Source organism: Podarcis tiliguerta, assembly GCF_965153285.1.
Source record: "Podarcis tiliguerta genome assembly, chromosome: 8".
In the NCBI taxonomy this organism is placed as follows: Eukaryota; Metazoa; Chordata; class Lepidosauria; order Squamata; family Lacertidae; genus Podarcis; species Podarcis tiliguerta.
The window spans coordinates 17,640,481-17,656,825 of record NC_139541.1 but is presented as its reverse complement, the minus strand read 5'-3'; the positions used below and the strand labels follow the sequence as shown (position 1 = coordinate 17,656,825).

Here is a 16,345-nt window from a genome sequence, read left to right as displayed (position 1 = left end):
TTTCCTCCTAATTTAATATGTCATTTTGCCTACCATTCATTTTCTTTTTGGAGGCAATTTCCCTGAATATACTGCATTTGGAAGCATGTTAATTTCACCGATAGATGCCCTTATTTGTTTATTTCATAAAACCCACACGGCACCTGATTTGCAAAACGGGCAACAACCACCTCAAAGCAGTTTTGCAAAAGAAAAGAAAAGAAAATGTAGAGAAAACAGACTTCTAAAAGGTTAAAATGCAGTAGACTAAAAGCAGATTAAAACGCGCACCAACTTTCTAAACGTCTGGATAGGCATGCCCAAACAATAAAGGTTTTTAGAAGGCACCAAAAAGAGGGCAGCGAAGGGGCCTGCGTGGTATCAAGAGGCAGGGAGTTCCAATGGCTGCCACATTCTAAGATCGCATTCTTACACACTTTCCCCACACTTTCTGAACCAGATCGCAAAATTCAGAGAGGTGCGAATTTCAAAGACTGACTGGCTTCACGTATTGTTTTTGTACGATGCCTGTTTTAATGCAACGCTCCACGTTTGAGAGAAGGCCCAACTATTTCCTGGTCCACAGAATCCTGCCTCCCGCTCAAATCCCGCCCCCCTCACCTGATTGGTCAGATGAGAAGTGAGGTCTTCCGACTTGGGGTCGTAGTTGAGGCATGTGAGGCGGACGTAGCCATGGCCAAAGAAGAGCATGAAGGGGCATGTGCAGGCGATGAGGAGGTACGAGCGAACATCAAACTTCTTCCCCTCTAAGAGCAGCGGCTTATCAATATACCTGAGAAACCGGAAGGATATGCATCTCTGTGGCACTGAGCTTCTGAGGCTCTTCAAGTCTCGCTCATGCCAATCTGCTTATTTTATTTTTTATGTTCTAATGTATTACATTTTATTTATTTATTTATTATTTTAAATATAAATTTCAAAATAAATCTGAGAAAGCGCATGGAAAGGGTAACTTATTAACACAGCAGGCACAAGACAGCTCGATAACTATGCATCCTCATTATCTTAATATTTCCTTCCTCTGTTACAGTTTCTTTATGGGGGGGTTTCCATGCAAAATTCTTCCTTCCAGGGTTTCGGGGTGAAAAGATAACTCACAAGGTCCGTAGTCTAAAACACAGATTTCCAAAAGAGGTGGTGGGATAACCTGGGGTGGGGTGGGTGGGTTTCAAAGTTCATCCGTTTGGTTGAATTAATTAAACTAATTGGATTTTTGAATGCATGTGCAGCTAATGGTTACTGTTTCAAACTGTATTGCATTACAGTGGTACCTCAGGTTATAAACAACTCAGATTACAAACACCTCGGGTTACAAACACTTTGGGTTACAGACTCCGCTAACCCAGAAATAGTACCTTGGGTTAAGAATTTTACCTCAGGATGAGAACAGAAATTGCGTGCTGGCGGTGCGGAGGCAGCGGGTCTCCCTGTTAGCTAAACTGGTACCTCAGGTTAAGAAAGGTTTCAGATTAAGAACGGACCTCCAGAACGAATTAAGTCCATAACCAGAGGTACCACTGTATTATTATTCTTCCTTCCTGGATTGTGTGAACCAGCATAATGAATAATAAAGGTTGGGTTGGGGGCACGAGGGTTGAGTTTGTGGAACCGGGGGGGGGGGGGGTTGACCTGAAAAAGTTTGGGAACTGCTGCTCTAGAATATATTGAGGACAGGAAGTGGGTATTATGATCCTTTATGCTTGTATAGCCAATAAAGGCTTTCCAGATTTGTAAGATTGGCAGAGAATAACTAGAGAAAATGTAATAGACCTCCCAGCCCTGTGCACTGCACACAATGCTTCTGTTTTTCAAATACTGCTTGAATTGTTTTTGATAATCGTAAGTGGACTGATTAAACTAGCCGTGCAATTGTCAAGCTTGCAAGGAAAGTGGGCATTAGCTGATGTTGAAAGCGGGCATTAGCTGATCTCATGTTTGTTTGATTTGATTATTCTGGCCTGAGGCAGTGTGTGTGTGTGTGTGTGTGTGTGGTGCCGGATTTACGTATAAGCTAAACAAGCTATAACATAGGGCCCCACTCTCTTGGGGGGACCCCAAAAAAATTAAAGGAAAAAAACCTGGATCTACATTTCCAAAATATAAGATAAAAAGCAAATAAAATAAAACCTACAGCTTAAAAATTATTTCACTATTAATATACTTCTTCTTAATTGTATTTCACTATTAATATACTTCTTCTTAATTGTATTTCAGCTCAACATTTACTTTGATAAAATACATAAGTTGTTATGTGCAAATGGCTTTAGATACTTATTAGGTCCATAAATTACCATACAGTGGTACCTCGGGTTAAGTACTTAATTTGTTCCGGAGGTCCGTTCTTAACCTGAAACTGTTCTTAACCTGAAGAAACACTTTAGCTAATGGGGCCTCCTGCTGCCGCCACACCGCCAAAGCATGATTTCTGTTCTCATCCTGAAGCAAAGTTCTTAACCTGAAGCACTATTTCTGGGTTAGCGGAGTCTGTAACCTGAAGCGTCTGTAACCTGAAGCGTATGTAACCCGAGGTACCACTGTATAGCATATATATTCAACACAAATAACAGCGACAATTTGTTGTTGACAAAAGACAGCTGGACATATAAAGGGCCCCATTACCTTCAGTAGCTTAGGGCCTCATCAAACCTAAATCCGACCCGTGTGTGTGTGTATGTGTGTGTGTGTGTGAATTTTTGCATTTCCACTTCTGTAGGAAGCCAGTCAGACGGGGGGGGGGGGCAGGTGAGTGCAGCTGCTCAGCTCTCTAACAGCTTTGGTATATAGCATTAGAGACTTATTCAGCTCACACAATGCAAAGTCTTTGGCGTGCATTTCCCCCTTTGAAGCTCTCCTTAGATGCCCAGACAGAAATAATCTCTGATCTGTCTTTCTTTCTCTCTCTCTTCACCACCTGTTAAAATGCTAATGATCTGTCTGTGCCGATGACACGAAACTTTAGGAAGAGAGAGAAAGCTATTGGAAATGAAACTAGGCCGACTGAGGAAAGGACTCTGATCATACAAACGACAGGAAGTCCTTAGACCGGGAACGCTCGAGCTCTATATGCCAGGAGAAATAAAAGGAATAAGGGGGGGTTTGGATATCCTGCTGTTGGCCCAATGTACCCACCCGCTAAAAGGGACGCCGGTGGCGCTGTGGGTTAAACCACTGAGCGTAGGACTTGCCAATCAAAAGGTCGGCAGTTCGAATCCCCGCGACGGGGTGAGCTCCCGTTGCTCAGTCCCTGCTCCTGCCAACCTAGCAGTTGGAAAGCACGTCAAAGTGCAAGTAGATAAATAGGTGGGAAGGTAAACGGCGTTTCCGTGCACTGCTCTGGTTCACCAGAAGCGGCTTAGTCATGCTGGCCACATGACCCGGAAGCTGTACGCTGGCTCCCTCGGCCAAGAAAGCGAGATGAGAGCCACAACCCCAGAGTCGGCCACGAATGGACCTAATGGTCAGGGGTCCCTTTACCTTTACCCACCCACTAAGACTTTCCGCAGTTGCTCTTACGCAAAACGCAGAATCCCGTGCAATCGCAGAAAACGGGATGGCACTTTGTTAACACCTTCTGTTCAGACTCTGAAATTTGCACAAGTACAGAAGCATTTGGGAGAGGGGAACTTAATGGTTTTTTGACAAACACCTCTCAAAAAAACTCAGTGAAGACTGAGTAAGCTCAGTGGCTGTGGAATGCCGATCGAATGTTTGGAGGAGCCATAAATGGAATGGAATCTAGAACAGGAATTCTAGATGCTAGAATGGAATCTAGAACAGGAATTCTAGGTGCTAGAATGGAATCTAGAACAGGAATTCTAGATGCTAGAATGGAATCTAGAACAGGAGGCCTCCAGGAGGCCACACTGCTATTTTTTCCCCCCTGGTATGCAGGGTGTTTAATGGGGAGTGTGATGCAAGTCCCCGGCTTTTGCAGACCATAATGGGGGGGGAGGGGAAGGGATGCTCAGGCCCAGAAGAGGTGCCAAATGGCTCTTGGGATTCTCACTAGGCCACACCCCCTGTCACCAGGCCACACCCCTCTCCAGCCAAGCTTCACGTCCTCCAGAATGGCTGGGATGTGTCACGGAACTCGACAGCATCACTTGCTTTCCCGGATGGAGGGTTGAGAAGAGTGTCCTGTGTTCAGGAAGCGGCACACTGTGCAAAGCTTAAGATTTGCAGCAGTTGCTCCTCCCACTTTTGCCACCAGCTCCACCCACTACTGGCCTGTGGCCCCTGGAAGGTAGCCTAGTAAGAGATGCGGACGCCGGGGGTGAAAAAAAGCTGCCTGTTCCTGCCGTACTGGTTGCATTCCAGGAGCTCGCATTTCTGCAAGGTGACGGCCCGAGAAGGAGATTTCCCCAGCCCACCCGAGATCCCGGGCTTCCTTCACCTCAAGCGCACCGGTTAAGTTCCCCAAAGACCACTCAGCAACATCTTTCACCAGCCAGCTGGAAACTTGGGGCGGTGGGTTAGCAGAACCTCCACATCACTGCGTTCTCTACCTTTGAACGATCCTCGCCGGGGGAATTTTGTAAGGCAGTTTCTTGTACATAGGATCTTCTTCGATGCTGAGGAGCTTGGCTTGCAAGCTGTTGACCTCGGATTGGTTTCTGAGGAGGAAGATCCCCCGGCCTTGGTTCGAGCTGGTGGGCTTGCAGATCCAGATCTGAGGCTCTGTGGAGAAGAGGAGAAACACAGGCAGGTGCCTGATGGGTCTATCTGGCCCATCATGGCCTCCTGGGCTGTAGCTCAGTGGTGGAGCACCTGTCCCACATGCAGAAGGTCCCAGGTTCAATCCCCAAGGACATCTCCAGGTAGGATGGAGGATGTCCCCTTCCTGAAACTCTTGGAGAGCTACTGCCAGTCAGTGCAGGCAGTACTGGCTGGCTACTCTGATTCGGCTTGTGGACCTGTGGGAATATAATGGGGAGGCGGAGAACCATGTCTGCCACCTTGAGCTCTCTGGAGAAAAGGTGGGAGATAAACGCAGCAATAAAAGGAAAGGAATTCCAACTATCTCCATTGGGAATAGTTTCCTTTATCTGGAATCTACAACCACAGCCCAATTCTGATCGAAAACTGGACAGTGCCTGAGCTAAACAGGAGTTTGGCAGGATAGGAAAATGGTCAAATGAATTTATTTCCGCTTGGGAGGATGTGACTTAGCTCTGAAGCTCCTGACATTCACCTTCATATATTTCAAAGAATATCTCTCTCTCGTCCTTGGTATCCAGGCGGAAAGTCTCAGGGAAAAAGTCCTCCATTCTCAAAACCCTGCAAAAGCCCAGGATAAGAAGAAGGGGTTGGAACTTGCATGGTCCTCGTGAAGGGATCTGCGCCTCTCCAACTAAGGATGGGCGAACAACTTCCCAGTTTGGGTTTCTCCTTTTCCCAATATTCAGTTCTTCATATTTCCACACCTGTTTGCCATTTGTTTAGTTACCTTGAAAGCCCTCTTGAAAACCCACCAGCGAATTTCTCCTAATACGCCCTCGTTTGTATGCAATTCTGCCTGACGTACACATTTCCACAGAGCCATTTCCACTAATACAATGCATTTTTTTTGTATGGTCTTGGCAGAAATAAAAAGGTAAAGGGACCCCTGACCGTTAGGTCCAGTTGTGGCTGACTCTGGGGTTGCGGCGCACATCTTGTTTTATTGGCCGAGGGAGCTGGCATACAGCTTCCGGGTCATGTGGCCAGCATGACTAAGCCACTTCTGGCGAAGCAGAGCAGCGAACGGAAACGCCGTTTGCCTTCCCGCCGGAGCGGTACCTATTTATCTACTTGCACTTTGATGTGCTTTCGAACTGCTAGGTTGGCAGGAGCAGGGACCAAGCAACGGGAGCTCACCCCGTCATTGGGATTCGAACCGCCGACCTTCTGATCAGCAAGCCCTAGGCTCAGTGGTTTAACCCACAGCGCCACCTGCATCTGCAATCAAATGCATGGTTTACCCTAGTCTGTGCACCTTTTGCACACATTGCTTGGGTTGAGAGCTGCACTGCAAAATTCAGGGCAGACTTTGAAGGATTGCTGTGTTTCGGTTTCCGTATTGTTTCAGAAAGTGTTCTGCTTTTTATTACGTTCTGTATTTTTAATATACTGCAAACTGGCCTGTGAGCCTCGGACGAAGGGCAGTATATAAATTTAATTAATAAAAATAATATAAATAGGTTTGCTTTCAAATGGAAACTGAATCCAGTTTATTCCACACACCCTACCGCAACACTGTCGAAACACTGGGTCCATATTTCTAGGGGACCCCACTGCTGACATGCCCCCCCCCCCCCAGTGTGGAAATTGGACAACTTTCCTCTTCAGCCAATCAGTTCATAAACCTCCATACCCTCAGCTGTGTGTCACATGATTCCTCATGATGTGATCCCAACCAATCAGCGAACACAATGATGCCACAAAGCCAAACAGCTCCAGATTTGAAACCCTGTCACACGCTGACATCTGGATTTGAGGTTTTGAATGTCAGCACAGACTACATTCCGTTCTGGAAAGTCGGCTACGGCTGGGGGATGTTTTTTGCAGGGTGCTTGGGAAAGGCAGTTAGATTATACCTACTTCCCATAGTCATTTTTTTTTTTTACTAAACTTTGTCCCTGAGGCGTCTCCTGGCCTCCTAAAGCAAACATCACCCATTACTGGGAATACAGCTACCAAGAAGCAAGAGAGGATTTTGCAGCCTGCGTAATTTTTGCAAATTCTATGCATATTTTCACCTTCTTTTGCATAATGTTGCAATGTATGCTTTTGCCACACTTAATAATTCGCTACAGGTGCACCATATGCTCTCCAGTGAATAGTTTTGTCATCAAAAGGGAGCTGTTAAAGGAACAATTCCCCCCCCCCAAGAACCCCCACTACCAATCAAGTCATCTTCCTTTTTATCCCCAATGATAAATGCCACTCTGCTGCCCCCTCTACATGCCCCTCATCTGCCCAAGGGCCACAGTCCTTTCTAGGCAAGATTCTGGGCGCCGCATTACAGTGGTGGGCAGAGTCAGATGAAAAATGAGTGGGGCAAGCCATGTGAATGTTATCTTTGTATGGTACGCTACACATGCACACCAACACCCTTCTCTAGCCCCCAACCAGCTGAGAAAGAAGCATTATGTGGGTTCGAGGACAAATTCCAGCCAGGCAAAAACACTCAAGGAGATTGTGAAGCAGGCCCAGCGAGGGGCGTGGTTTGGCGAGAGGAAGGCGTGGCCTGTGGAACATCCCAAGGGCCCGATTAGAGAGGGCTAGAGGGCCACGTCTGGCCCCTCTGAGCTCGAGACCCTTCCCCCTTGAACAACATAAGGCGCAGGGAGGCTGCGCTTAAGAGTTTAGGGCTCACTTTGTGGTCCTGCTGATCTTCTTCATCACCCGTTCATACTCCCTCAAGTTCATCAAAAGGCCGATCTTGGTAGTGAGGATCTTGTTGTTCGAGATCTGGTAAAGAAGCTGCTCTCCTGCAAAGGGAGGAATAGCGAGAGCCAGGGTGGAGCATGAAGGCTGGGCCAACCTCTCTCACACGCAACACATCCTTTGGGCCAGGCCCAACAACAAGGGTGCAGAGAGCCTGCCGACTCCAGCTGCTGCTGGACTGCAGGGGTGCCAATGAGAATAAAATATCGTGGGGGCCAGGTAAGCCCCGCCCCGCATAACCGATCACATGACATGGTGCACACACACACCATTTGAATGGGAATGCTCATCAGCTTTTCTGCATTGTAGGGAGTTAGACTCTATGGTGCTCATGGTTCCATTCCAACTCTATGATTCTCTGAAGAACAGCACCCATCAGGCTGTAGCTAATGGTGGTCAGTAGACCCACTGATATGAATAGACCTCAGTTAGTCATGTCCATGGATTTCAATGGGTTTGAAAATCATCCCTGACCACTCGTCCTGTTGGCTGTGGTTGATGGAGGTTCAGCAACATCTGCCGAGCCTCAGGTTCTCCACTCCCGTGCCCTAAGACCACTAGGGAAAAGGTCTTTTTGGTGGTGGCTCCCCCAGGCCTTCTTACCTTCTCTGAAGTTGAAATAGGTGTCCCGGCACTTAGTCTCACACCACTTCAGGATGTAATCATCCCTCCGGTTGTCATAGATACGCTGCCAGCCTTTGTTCTTGCAGAAGGCGTTCAGTCTGCTCAGAGGAAGGAAAGAAAACAATGAGGTCCAGCAACTTGTTGGGTTTTTTTAAAATAAAGAACGGCAGCAGCCCTTGCCTTCACCCTCAGAAGAGTCTGGCTACTGGATCAGGCCAAAGGCCCATCTAGTCCAGCCTGCTGTTCTCACAGGGGCCAATCATCTGATGGCTGCAGGAAGCTGGGGATGAAGGCATCAGCCCTCCTTCACTCATAAGAACATCAGAAGAGCCATTCCCTGGGGGATTCCCTGGTCCTGAATGGGGTAACTGTGCCCCCGAAGGACCAGGTGCGCAGCCTGGGAGTCATTTTGGACTCACAGCTGTCCATGGAGGCGCAGGTTAATTCTGTGTCCAGGGCAGCTGTCTACCAGCTCCACCTGGTACGCAGGCTAAGACCCTACCTGCCCGCGGACTGTCTCATCAGAGTGGTGCATGCTCTAGTTATCTCCCGCTTGGACTACCGCAACGCGCTCTACGTGGGGCTACCTTTGAATGTGACCCGGAAACTGCAATTAATCCAGAATGCGGCAGCTAGACTGGTGACTGGGAGTGGCCGCCAGGACCACATAACACTGGTTCTGAGAGATCTGCATTGGCTCCCAGTACGTTTCCGAGCACATTTCAAAGTGTTGGTGCTGACCTTTAAAGCCCTAAACGGCCTCGGTCCTGTATACCTGAAGGAGCGTCTCCACCCCCATCGTTCAGCCCGGACACTGAGATCCAGCGCTGAGCGCCTTCTGGCGGTTCCCTCATTGCGAGAAGTGAGTTTACAGGGAACCAGACAGAGGGCCTCCTCGGTAGTGGCGCCCACCCTGTGGAACACCCTCCCTTCAGATGTGAAGGAAATAAGTAGCTATCCTATCTTTAAAAGACATCTGAAGGCAGCCCTGTTCAGGGAAGTTTTTCAATATTTAAGGCTGTATTGTTTTTAATACTTGATTGGGAGCCACCCAGAGTGGCTGGGGAAACTCAGCCAGATGGGTAGGGTATAAATATTATTATTATTATTATTATTATTATTATTATTATTATTATCCCCAGGATAACCAATAGGGAGACAGCCAGGACTGACATCACTTGTGACTTCAATCACTAAGTTGAAGAGGTTGCTTCTCCCTCCTCCCTCCTCTTCCTCTTTCCTTGTGTGCTGTGTCTGTTTTACACTGTGAGCGGAGGCCCTGAGGACTAAAGGGTAGCATAGAAATGCTGTCAATAAGGAAATACAAGACTCTGGGGAGCCACAGGAAGAAGCACCCATGACGGAGGGGCAATTCTTTCTGCAGGCGTCCTTACATATCGATTCCGTTTGCTCCTCCAATATAATAAAAAGGCCCCAGGTTGGGAGGCTCCTCTGGCTTCTTCTCCTCTGGGTGATTCATTCGGGGCGATGCTTTGGGAACGCCTTTCGGCCCTTTGGGTTTGGTTTCGTTTGCCAGCTCCCCTTCGGCTAAGTTGGAATTGCCTGGAACCAAGAGAGAAAAGCATGGGGGAGTCAGGTGGCTCCAGGAAGCCCACATGAAGGCAACAGCCCACCCTCGCTGTCATGCATACAACCCTCAGAAGGACCTGGCTGGATCAGGCCAGCATCCTGTCCTCACAGTGGCCAACCAGATGCTTCTTATGGGAAGCCCAAAATCTGGTCCTGAGCACAACACTCCCCGTTGGTGATTCCTGGCAACTGGGATTCAGGGGCCTCCTGCCTCCAGCTGTTGTGGGTGGGCCACCGAAAGCTTGATGGGCCTGGTGTGACCTTGCCAACCCTGCTCTAAAGTACCGTATTTTTCGCTCCGTAAGACACACCTGACCATAAGACGCACCTAGTTTTTAGAGGTGGAAAACAAGGGAAAAAATATTCTGAATGAAAGAGTGGATGTATGATTTTTGTGGTTCATGCTGTGGCCACAGACATGTGATGTGATTTGACGGTGAGTTTGGGTTAGCCCAATGCAAAAATCCTGAGGATCCATGGGGATCCGTGCTTTGTAACCACGATTTTGCGCCATTGTGGCCCCACGAAACAATGGATGTGTGGGTTTTTTTGGTGCAGGCTGTAGCCATGGACATGCTATGTAATCTGATGGTAAATTTGGGGTGACCCAATGCAAAAATCCTGAGGATCCATGTGCTTTTACCTCCCCCCTCCCAGGCAGCCTACTTTATCGCTAGCGTCCCTTATCTCCCCCCTGATCACTTGCCGATCAGCTACTCAGTGGCTTCCTTTCAACACCCCTTCCCTCTTGTTTGCCTTAGCGTCTTTTCCTCAGCTGGAGCAGTTTTTTGCTCCTCCTTTTTTTTCTAATTTCTCTCATTGCTTGTTTTAGTATTCCTGTCTCCTCTCCTTGCAAGTTCGCTGTCTTTACTCCCCCCCCCACTCCTCCGGCAGCCTCCTTTACCCGCAGCCTTATCTCCCGCCCAATCGCTTGCCGATCAGCTGCTCAGCAACTTTGTTTCAACACCCGCTTCCATCTTTCTAAAAAAACCCACCACAATCTGTTTTTTGCCCCTAGGCAATTTGGCTGCAGGGACCACGCATTTGCCCCATAAGACGCACAGACATTTCCCCTACTTTTTAGGAGTAAAAAGTGCGTCATGTGGAGCAAAAAATACGGTATGTGCTCCCTGCCATAAGAGACCCTTTCCCCAGATATGCTTGCTTTGACGCCCATGTTCACAGGTCTCCGCTGAGCTGTTCAAAGTTCACAAAGCGTTCAAGGAAGGCAGAGTCTGCTCTCCAGAGACCAGGGTGTAGCATCGTGCCAATTAATTTGGGGAGGGGGTCGTTGCAACTGTGCGACACCCAGGATGAGAGTCGGCTCCATCAGGTTGGAACTAATTGGCCGTTGCCTCTTTGAAGGCCTCCCATTCTCATGCTCGAGCCCTTTGTGAGAGCAACGCCAGCTTCGCTTTACACATGCAGGCAGCCAGATATGGGTCTGGGTTTGGGGACAGTGTGGGTCGGGGAGGAGTGGAGCAGGGAGGGCACATTGGGGGAAGCAAGAGGGTGCCTACTGCTTTGCTTCTCTGGCTGCAAGTCTTTGTCAGTTTGGCTTTCAAACATGCTCATGAATTTCTCCCTTGTACTTGCGACACACTTGGAATCTGCAGAGGAAGAGGAGGAGAGAAAAAGCCATTGGGCCCTGAACCAATACAGTGGTACCTCGGGTTACATACGCTTCAGGTAACATATGCTTCAGGTTACATACTCTTCTAACCCAGAAATAGTACCTCAGGTTAAGAACTTTGCTTCAGGATGAGAACAGAAATCGTGCTCCGGGTACTATTTTTACTTCAGGATGAGAACAGAAATCACGCGGCAGCAGCGGGAGGCCCCATTAGCTAAAGTGGTGCTTCAGGTTAAGAACAGTTTCAGGTTAAGTACAGATCTCCGGAGCGAATTAAGTACTTAACCCAAGTTACCACTGTACTAATAATGCCAATACTGACCACAATACTCAAAGATAAATGGTTTTGCGGAAAGACCCATCTCCCCCAACGTTTGCCTTCTAAATTCTGGAGGAGGATTCTGAGGGACGTGGCAGTGGGCTCTTCGTGGTCATTCATATTTTGTGCCTTTTCATTTGGAATTGCTTCAAATCAACATTTCCTCCGTGGTGGCTACACTACTGTTTCTTCAGCACAGCGACACCCACCGTGTATATTTAAAGCACCATAGAATTAGCTGTAGAGCAGGAAGGGACCCCAAGGGCCATCTAGACCCACCCCCTGCAAGGCACGAAACACAGCGAAAAAATCCCTGACAGAGGGCTATTCAATCTCTGTTTTTATTTTTGGAAAAACATTCTGCATGCAAAGCAAGTGAACTAAGGCTCCTCCCTTAAGATGTAGGAAACTGGATTATGTGGAGTCAAACTATTGGTCCATCTAGTTTATGATTGTCTACACTGATTGACAGTGGCTTTCCAGGGTTTCACATAAAGTTCTCTCCCGGCCGTACCTGGAGAGGCCGGGGATTGAACCTGAGACCTTCTGCATGCTCCTCAACTGAGCCGCGGCCCTGCCACTAAGGGAAGAGCTTGTTTTTCAGAGAGAGAAAGGGACCGCACACCTTTCTGCCCATTAGCTCGCTCATTGAGTCAACCAGCACCTGATCTGCCAGAGCATTTTGAGAGGCAGAGCGGCCAATTTACTGCCAATAATGAACAGGAGGCGCCCAAGCCAAGTTATTTAATGAGACACGGCCAGCTTCCAAATCGAGGGCAGCACCAGAAATGCGAGTGGGTGGATTCAATAAAGTTCAGAGAAAGGAGGACAGAATTCTTTGCTAAGTCCTGGAAACCAGGTTGAAAATCTGGGTCACAACTTTCCCCTAGGAACAAAGGAAGCCGCTTTTTACCATTGGTCCATTGAGCTCAGTATTGTCTACACTGACCGGCAGCAGCTCTCCAGGGTTTCAGGCAGGGGATAATCACAGTCCTACCTGGAGTTGCTTTTAAGTATTGAACCTGGGACGTCTTGAATGCAAATCTCTGCCGCTAAGCTGTGGCCGTTCCCCAAAAGAAATGCACCCATTGAAGCTTCTGCTTTGAACTTTTGTAATTATCCTGTACTTTCCATTCGGTCTGTTCATGAAATGCAGCCCGAGATCAGAGGTGGTAGTGGTGGGGAGTAATTCAGTTTAGTTTGCATATTAACACCTTCCTACCTAATTTGCGGGGACATGGGTGGCGCTGTGGGTTAAACCACAGAGCCTAGGACTTGCCGATAGAGAAGGTCGGCGGTTCAAATCCCCGTGACGGGGTGAGCTCCCATTGCTTGGTCCCTGCTTCTGCCAACCTAGCAGTTCGAAAGCACATCAAAGTGCAAGTAGATAAATAGGTACCACAATGGCGGGAAGGTAAATGGCGTTTCCGTGCACTGCTCTGCTTTGCCAGAAGCGGCTTAGTCATGCTGGCCACATGACCCAGAAGTTGTATGCTGGCTCCCTCAGCCAATAAAGTGAGATGAGCGCTGCAACCCAAGAGTCATCTGCAACTGGACCTAATGGTCAGGGGTCCCTTTACCTTTTACCTTTACCTAATTTGCATTTTGGACAATCGGTCCATCTAGCTCATCGCCACACTTTTCTGAATTTTGCAAGGCAGTTCTCCAGCCACAAAATGTGGACCAAAAATTTATGCATTGAGGAAAGGTGTCCATAAGAATGCAATTATGAGTGAAAACAAACGAAAATGTATTATATTAGGGAAATTGCTTGCAAAAAAGAGAAAGACAGGCAAATTTGAATAGAGAACTGTGTATATTAAATTTCCGTAGGGATCATTTTTTGAAAAAGAAATATGGCAACTGAAATTGACACTTTTGTCCTTTTCTACCTGAGACTCGTAAAAACTGGCTTGGTCTAGTCTGTGGACATTCACAGTCGAGGAATACTTGGCTGTCCATGTGGAAACCTTTGACTTCTCATAGTTAATAGTTAGATATTCATTTCTACCATAATCTGCAAATCCAATAAGCAGCTGTCTTAAGCCTCAGATGGATTTCCGAGATTAAAATGCCATTGCTTGGGCAGGAGGTATGCCTGGCTCCAGCCTTGTCATTATTTATGAGCCAGCCCAAGAAGATTTTGTTTTGTTTTCCTGGGCATCTGGGCAGCATCTCTGATATGATTGTACTGCTAAATCTGTTCTTAATACGTCCGTGTGATTTTATGACCGCATTCTTTACCTGCTTGAAAATCGCTTTGGGAGTTGGGTGGGTTTTATTTATTTTTGGTAATGGGAAGCTATACATAAATTCAAGAATCCCACTCGATAAACCTCACCTAACAAAATGGTGCTTTGCTTATGCGGGCGAAAAGGTACTCAGCCCAAAGTTATGGGACAATCAGCCAAGCACTGAGTAGAACTCATTTGGATAACACAACTTTCCACTGCCAGCTATTAGTATTAGTTTTTTTTTTTTAATGTTCATTTATTATTATTTTATTATTGGTTTTTTTGAGGTGGGGTTATTGGGCTGTTGTTTTTATTTTAATTATATATTTTGTGGTTTTATATTTTGATTTTTGTTCTGTGAACCGCCCTGAGACCTCCGGCTATAGGGTGGTATATAAATTCAAATTCAAATTCAAATTCAAATTCAAATTCAAATTCAAATTCAAATTGTTGTTGTTGTTGTTGTTGTTATACCATGCTTCATTGGAGGAAGATCTCAGAGGAGTTCACAAGATACAGGATAGAAGCACAAAATAGTTAAAAATGAAAACAAAACAATAAACCTCTCCCACAAACATATTATTCTAATAGTAGTGCCTGGGCTGCCATCCCCTGTCTTTGCCCCACCCTCCAAACTTAGACTCCAAATAAGTTTTCTTTTGCTAATAGAAGACTTTTTTCCAAGCCCAGATGCAGCATGCGGGTAATTTGAGGTGTGTTGGAGCAAGTGTGGAGCCAGCCCATTGTGGGTGAATGGAGCCCTCTCCCACCAACCTCCACCTGCCTTCATGCAACCAGCCCTGCCCATTCAGCTTCTGCCTCCCTTTGGCCCTTGCAGAACTCAGCGGGGAGGGACCATCAGTCGGCGCCACCTGCCATTGGCTCCGGCCCCGCCTGTCATTGGCACTGGCTCCACCTGCTCTGGGTGCCCCTTCCGCCCTGCCAGCCATCACAGGCCCATCTCAGGTTGGTGCGAGAGGCGGTCTTTGCTCACCTCTTCGCCTATTGGACGGGGCGCTTTTAACCCTCCGCCTGCCATTTCCCAGGCGTCTTCCCGCCGCGGCTCTCCCCTTGCGGGCCTCACCTGCTCCGGTGTAGTACGGATACCAACGGAAGCCTAAGCTGATGGCGGCTGCTCTTTCACTGGCATCCAAAGGCCTTTCATCCATCCATCCTACATAAGCCAGAGCAATTTGGTCAGAACCGGGCGGGCGCTGGCTCTTGTTTCGAACGCCAACGCGGCCGAGTGGTTAGAGTGCCAGCCTAGGATGCAGTAGAGACCAGGGCTCAAATTCCCAGCTCCTCAATAACTTTAGGCTGGTCTGTGGTGGGAATGGGGGGCTCCTAACAGCTCTCAGCACACCTAGCAAACTACATCTCCCAGGATTCTGTGGGGGAAGCCATGATACTGCTTTACGTGTACAGTGCCGATGGGCCCCCGGATAAATATCTCTGCTTACAGCTCTCTCTTTTACGTAATTCCTCCAGTGCCTTGAAGAACAGTTGAATGGAAAGATGCGCAGATCACAAAGTTCCTCTGATGGGCATTCTTATGGTTCAGTCAACCTTTACAAGGGACCAAGCTTTTAATGTGGTGGGCCTTTTCTTGTGGAACTGCCTGCCAATGGAGGTTGAGCAAGATTCTTCCCTGCCTTCTTTCGGATGCCTCTGAAAAATTGTGTTATTCAGTGGCCTTTGATGTGAGAATTTCTTTTTACCGGCTAGTATTTATCAATGCTTTTAATGGATGTTTATCAGAATGGAACTGTTTATTGGTATACAGCCTTGCGCTCTCTCTCGCTCTCTCTGTTGTTGTTGTTGTTGTTTATATATAAAAAGTGTGGTCTATAAGAATTTAATAAATAAAATTAAAGTGGAGCAGTGATGCCATTGGGCTTCTGGCAAGGGTTCCCAGGATGAAGCTAAGCACAAAATGTAACATAACCTCACTTTGTGGCCAATTTCAAAAATTGAATGGATGGAGGCACAAGCTCTTTCAATGCAAGGTGATGGAGTCCACATTGCTAGATGTTTTAAATCAGAAAATGGCTGGCTCCCTCTAGCAGCAGATTTTACCTATCAGGGATCCTGTAGCGAGGATCTTACCAATCAGGGATACGCTCGCAGCAGATTTTACCTGCGAAGGGACATTGTAATAGTGGACTTCCTGCATTGGCTAAATGGGATTGGCCTAAATGACCTCTGAGATCCCTTCCGATGGCTCATTGAAGAGTTCGGCACTTTGAGCTGCTCCCTCCCTGCACATCGGCTCATTTAATTATTTAATCAAAGCTCTTGAGCCAAACGTCGCCTGGCCAAGGGAGAATCTCCACTCGAGGCTCATTAGTTCTTTCAACTGCCTCTCGCCGCTTAATGAAGAGGCGCTTTCTGTGTTCAAGAGCAAAGCTGTGTCTTCAAGAAGCAAAGGCTTGCGGAAAATTAAAGAATTATTTTCCAAAAAAAATCCTTTTGGGGCAGCTTCCTCCAAAGCAGAAACGAGCTTGTCATTCAACTATC

At 47.4% G+C, this 16,345-nt stretch overlaps 1 protein-coding gene across 5 annotated transcripts in view; it reads right to left on the bottom strand.

Moving 5' to 3' along the window:
- TTLL10 (tubulin tyrosine ligase like 10) overlaps positions 1-16,345 on the bottom strand; it is a 200,223-nt gene that overhangs the window by 9,469 nt on the left and 174,409 nt on the right. For 4 of the 5 annotated variants that reach the window (XM_083453766.1, XM_083453767.1, XM_083453769.1 and 1 more), the window contains 7 exons: positions 11,163-11,252; positions 9,447-9,615; positions 8,032-8,150; positions 7,358-7,472; positions 5,192-5,277; positions 4,506-4,677; positions 601-772 (listed from right to left, as the gene is read on the bottom strand). In XM_083453766.1, coding sequence (XP_083309892.1) covers positions 601-772; positions 4,506-4,677; positions 5,192-5,277; positions 7,358-7,472; positions 8,032-8,150; positions 9,447-9,615; positions 11,163-11,252 — 923 coding nt within the window. Of the gene's footprint in view, positions 1-600; positions 773-4,505; positions 4,678-5,191; positions 5,278-7,357; positions 7,473-8,031; positions 8,151-9,446; positions 9,616-11,162; positions 11,253-14,912; positions 15,003-16,345 lie in introns of all 5 variants that reach the window. The other variant, XM_083453770.1, reaches the window with a different exon arrangement.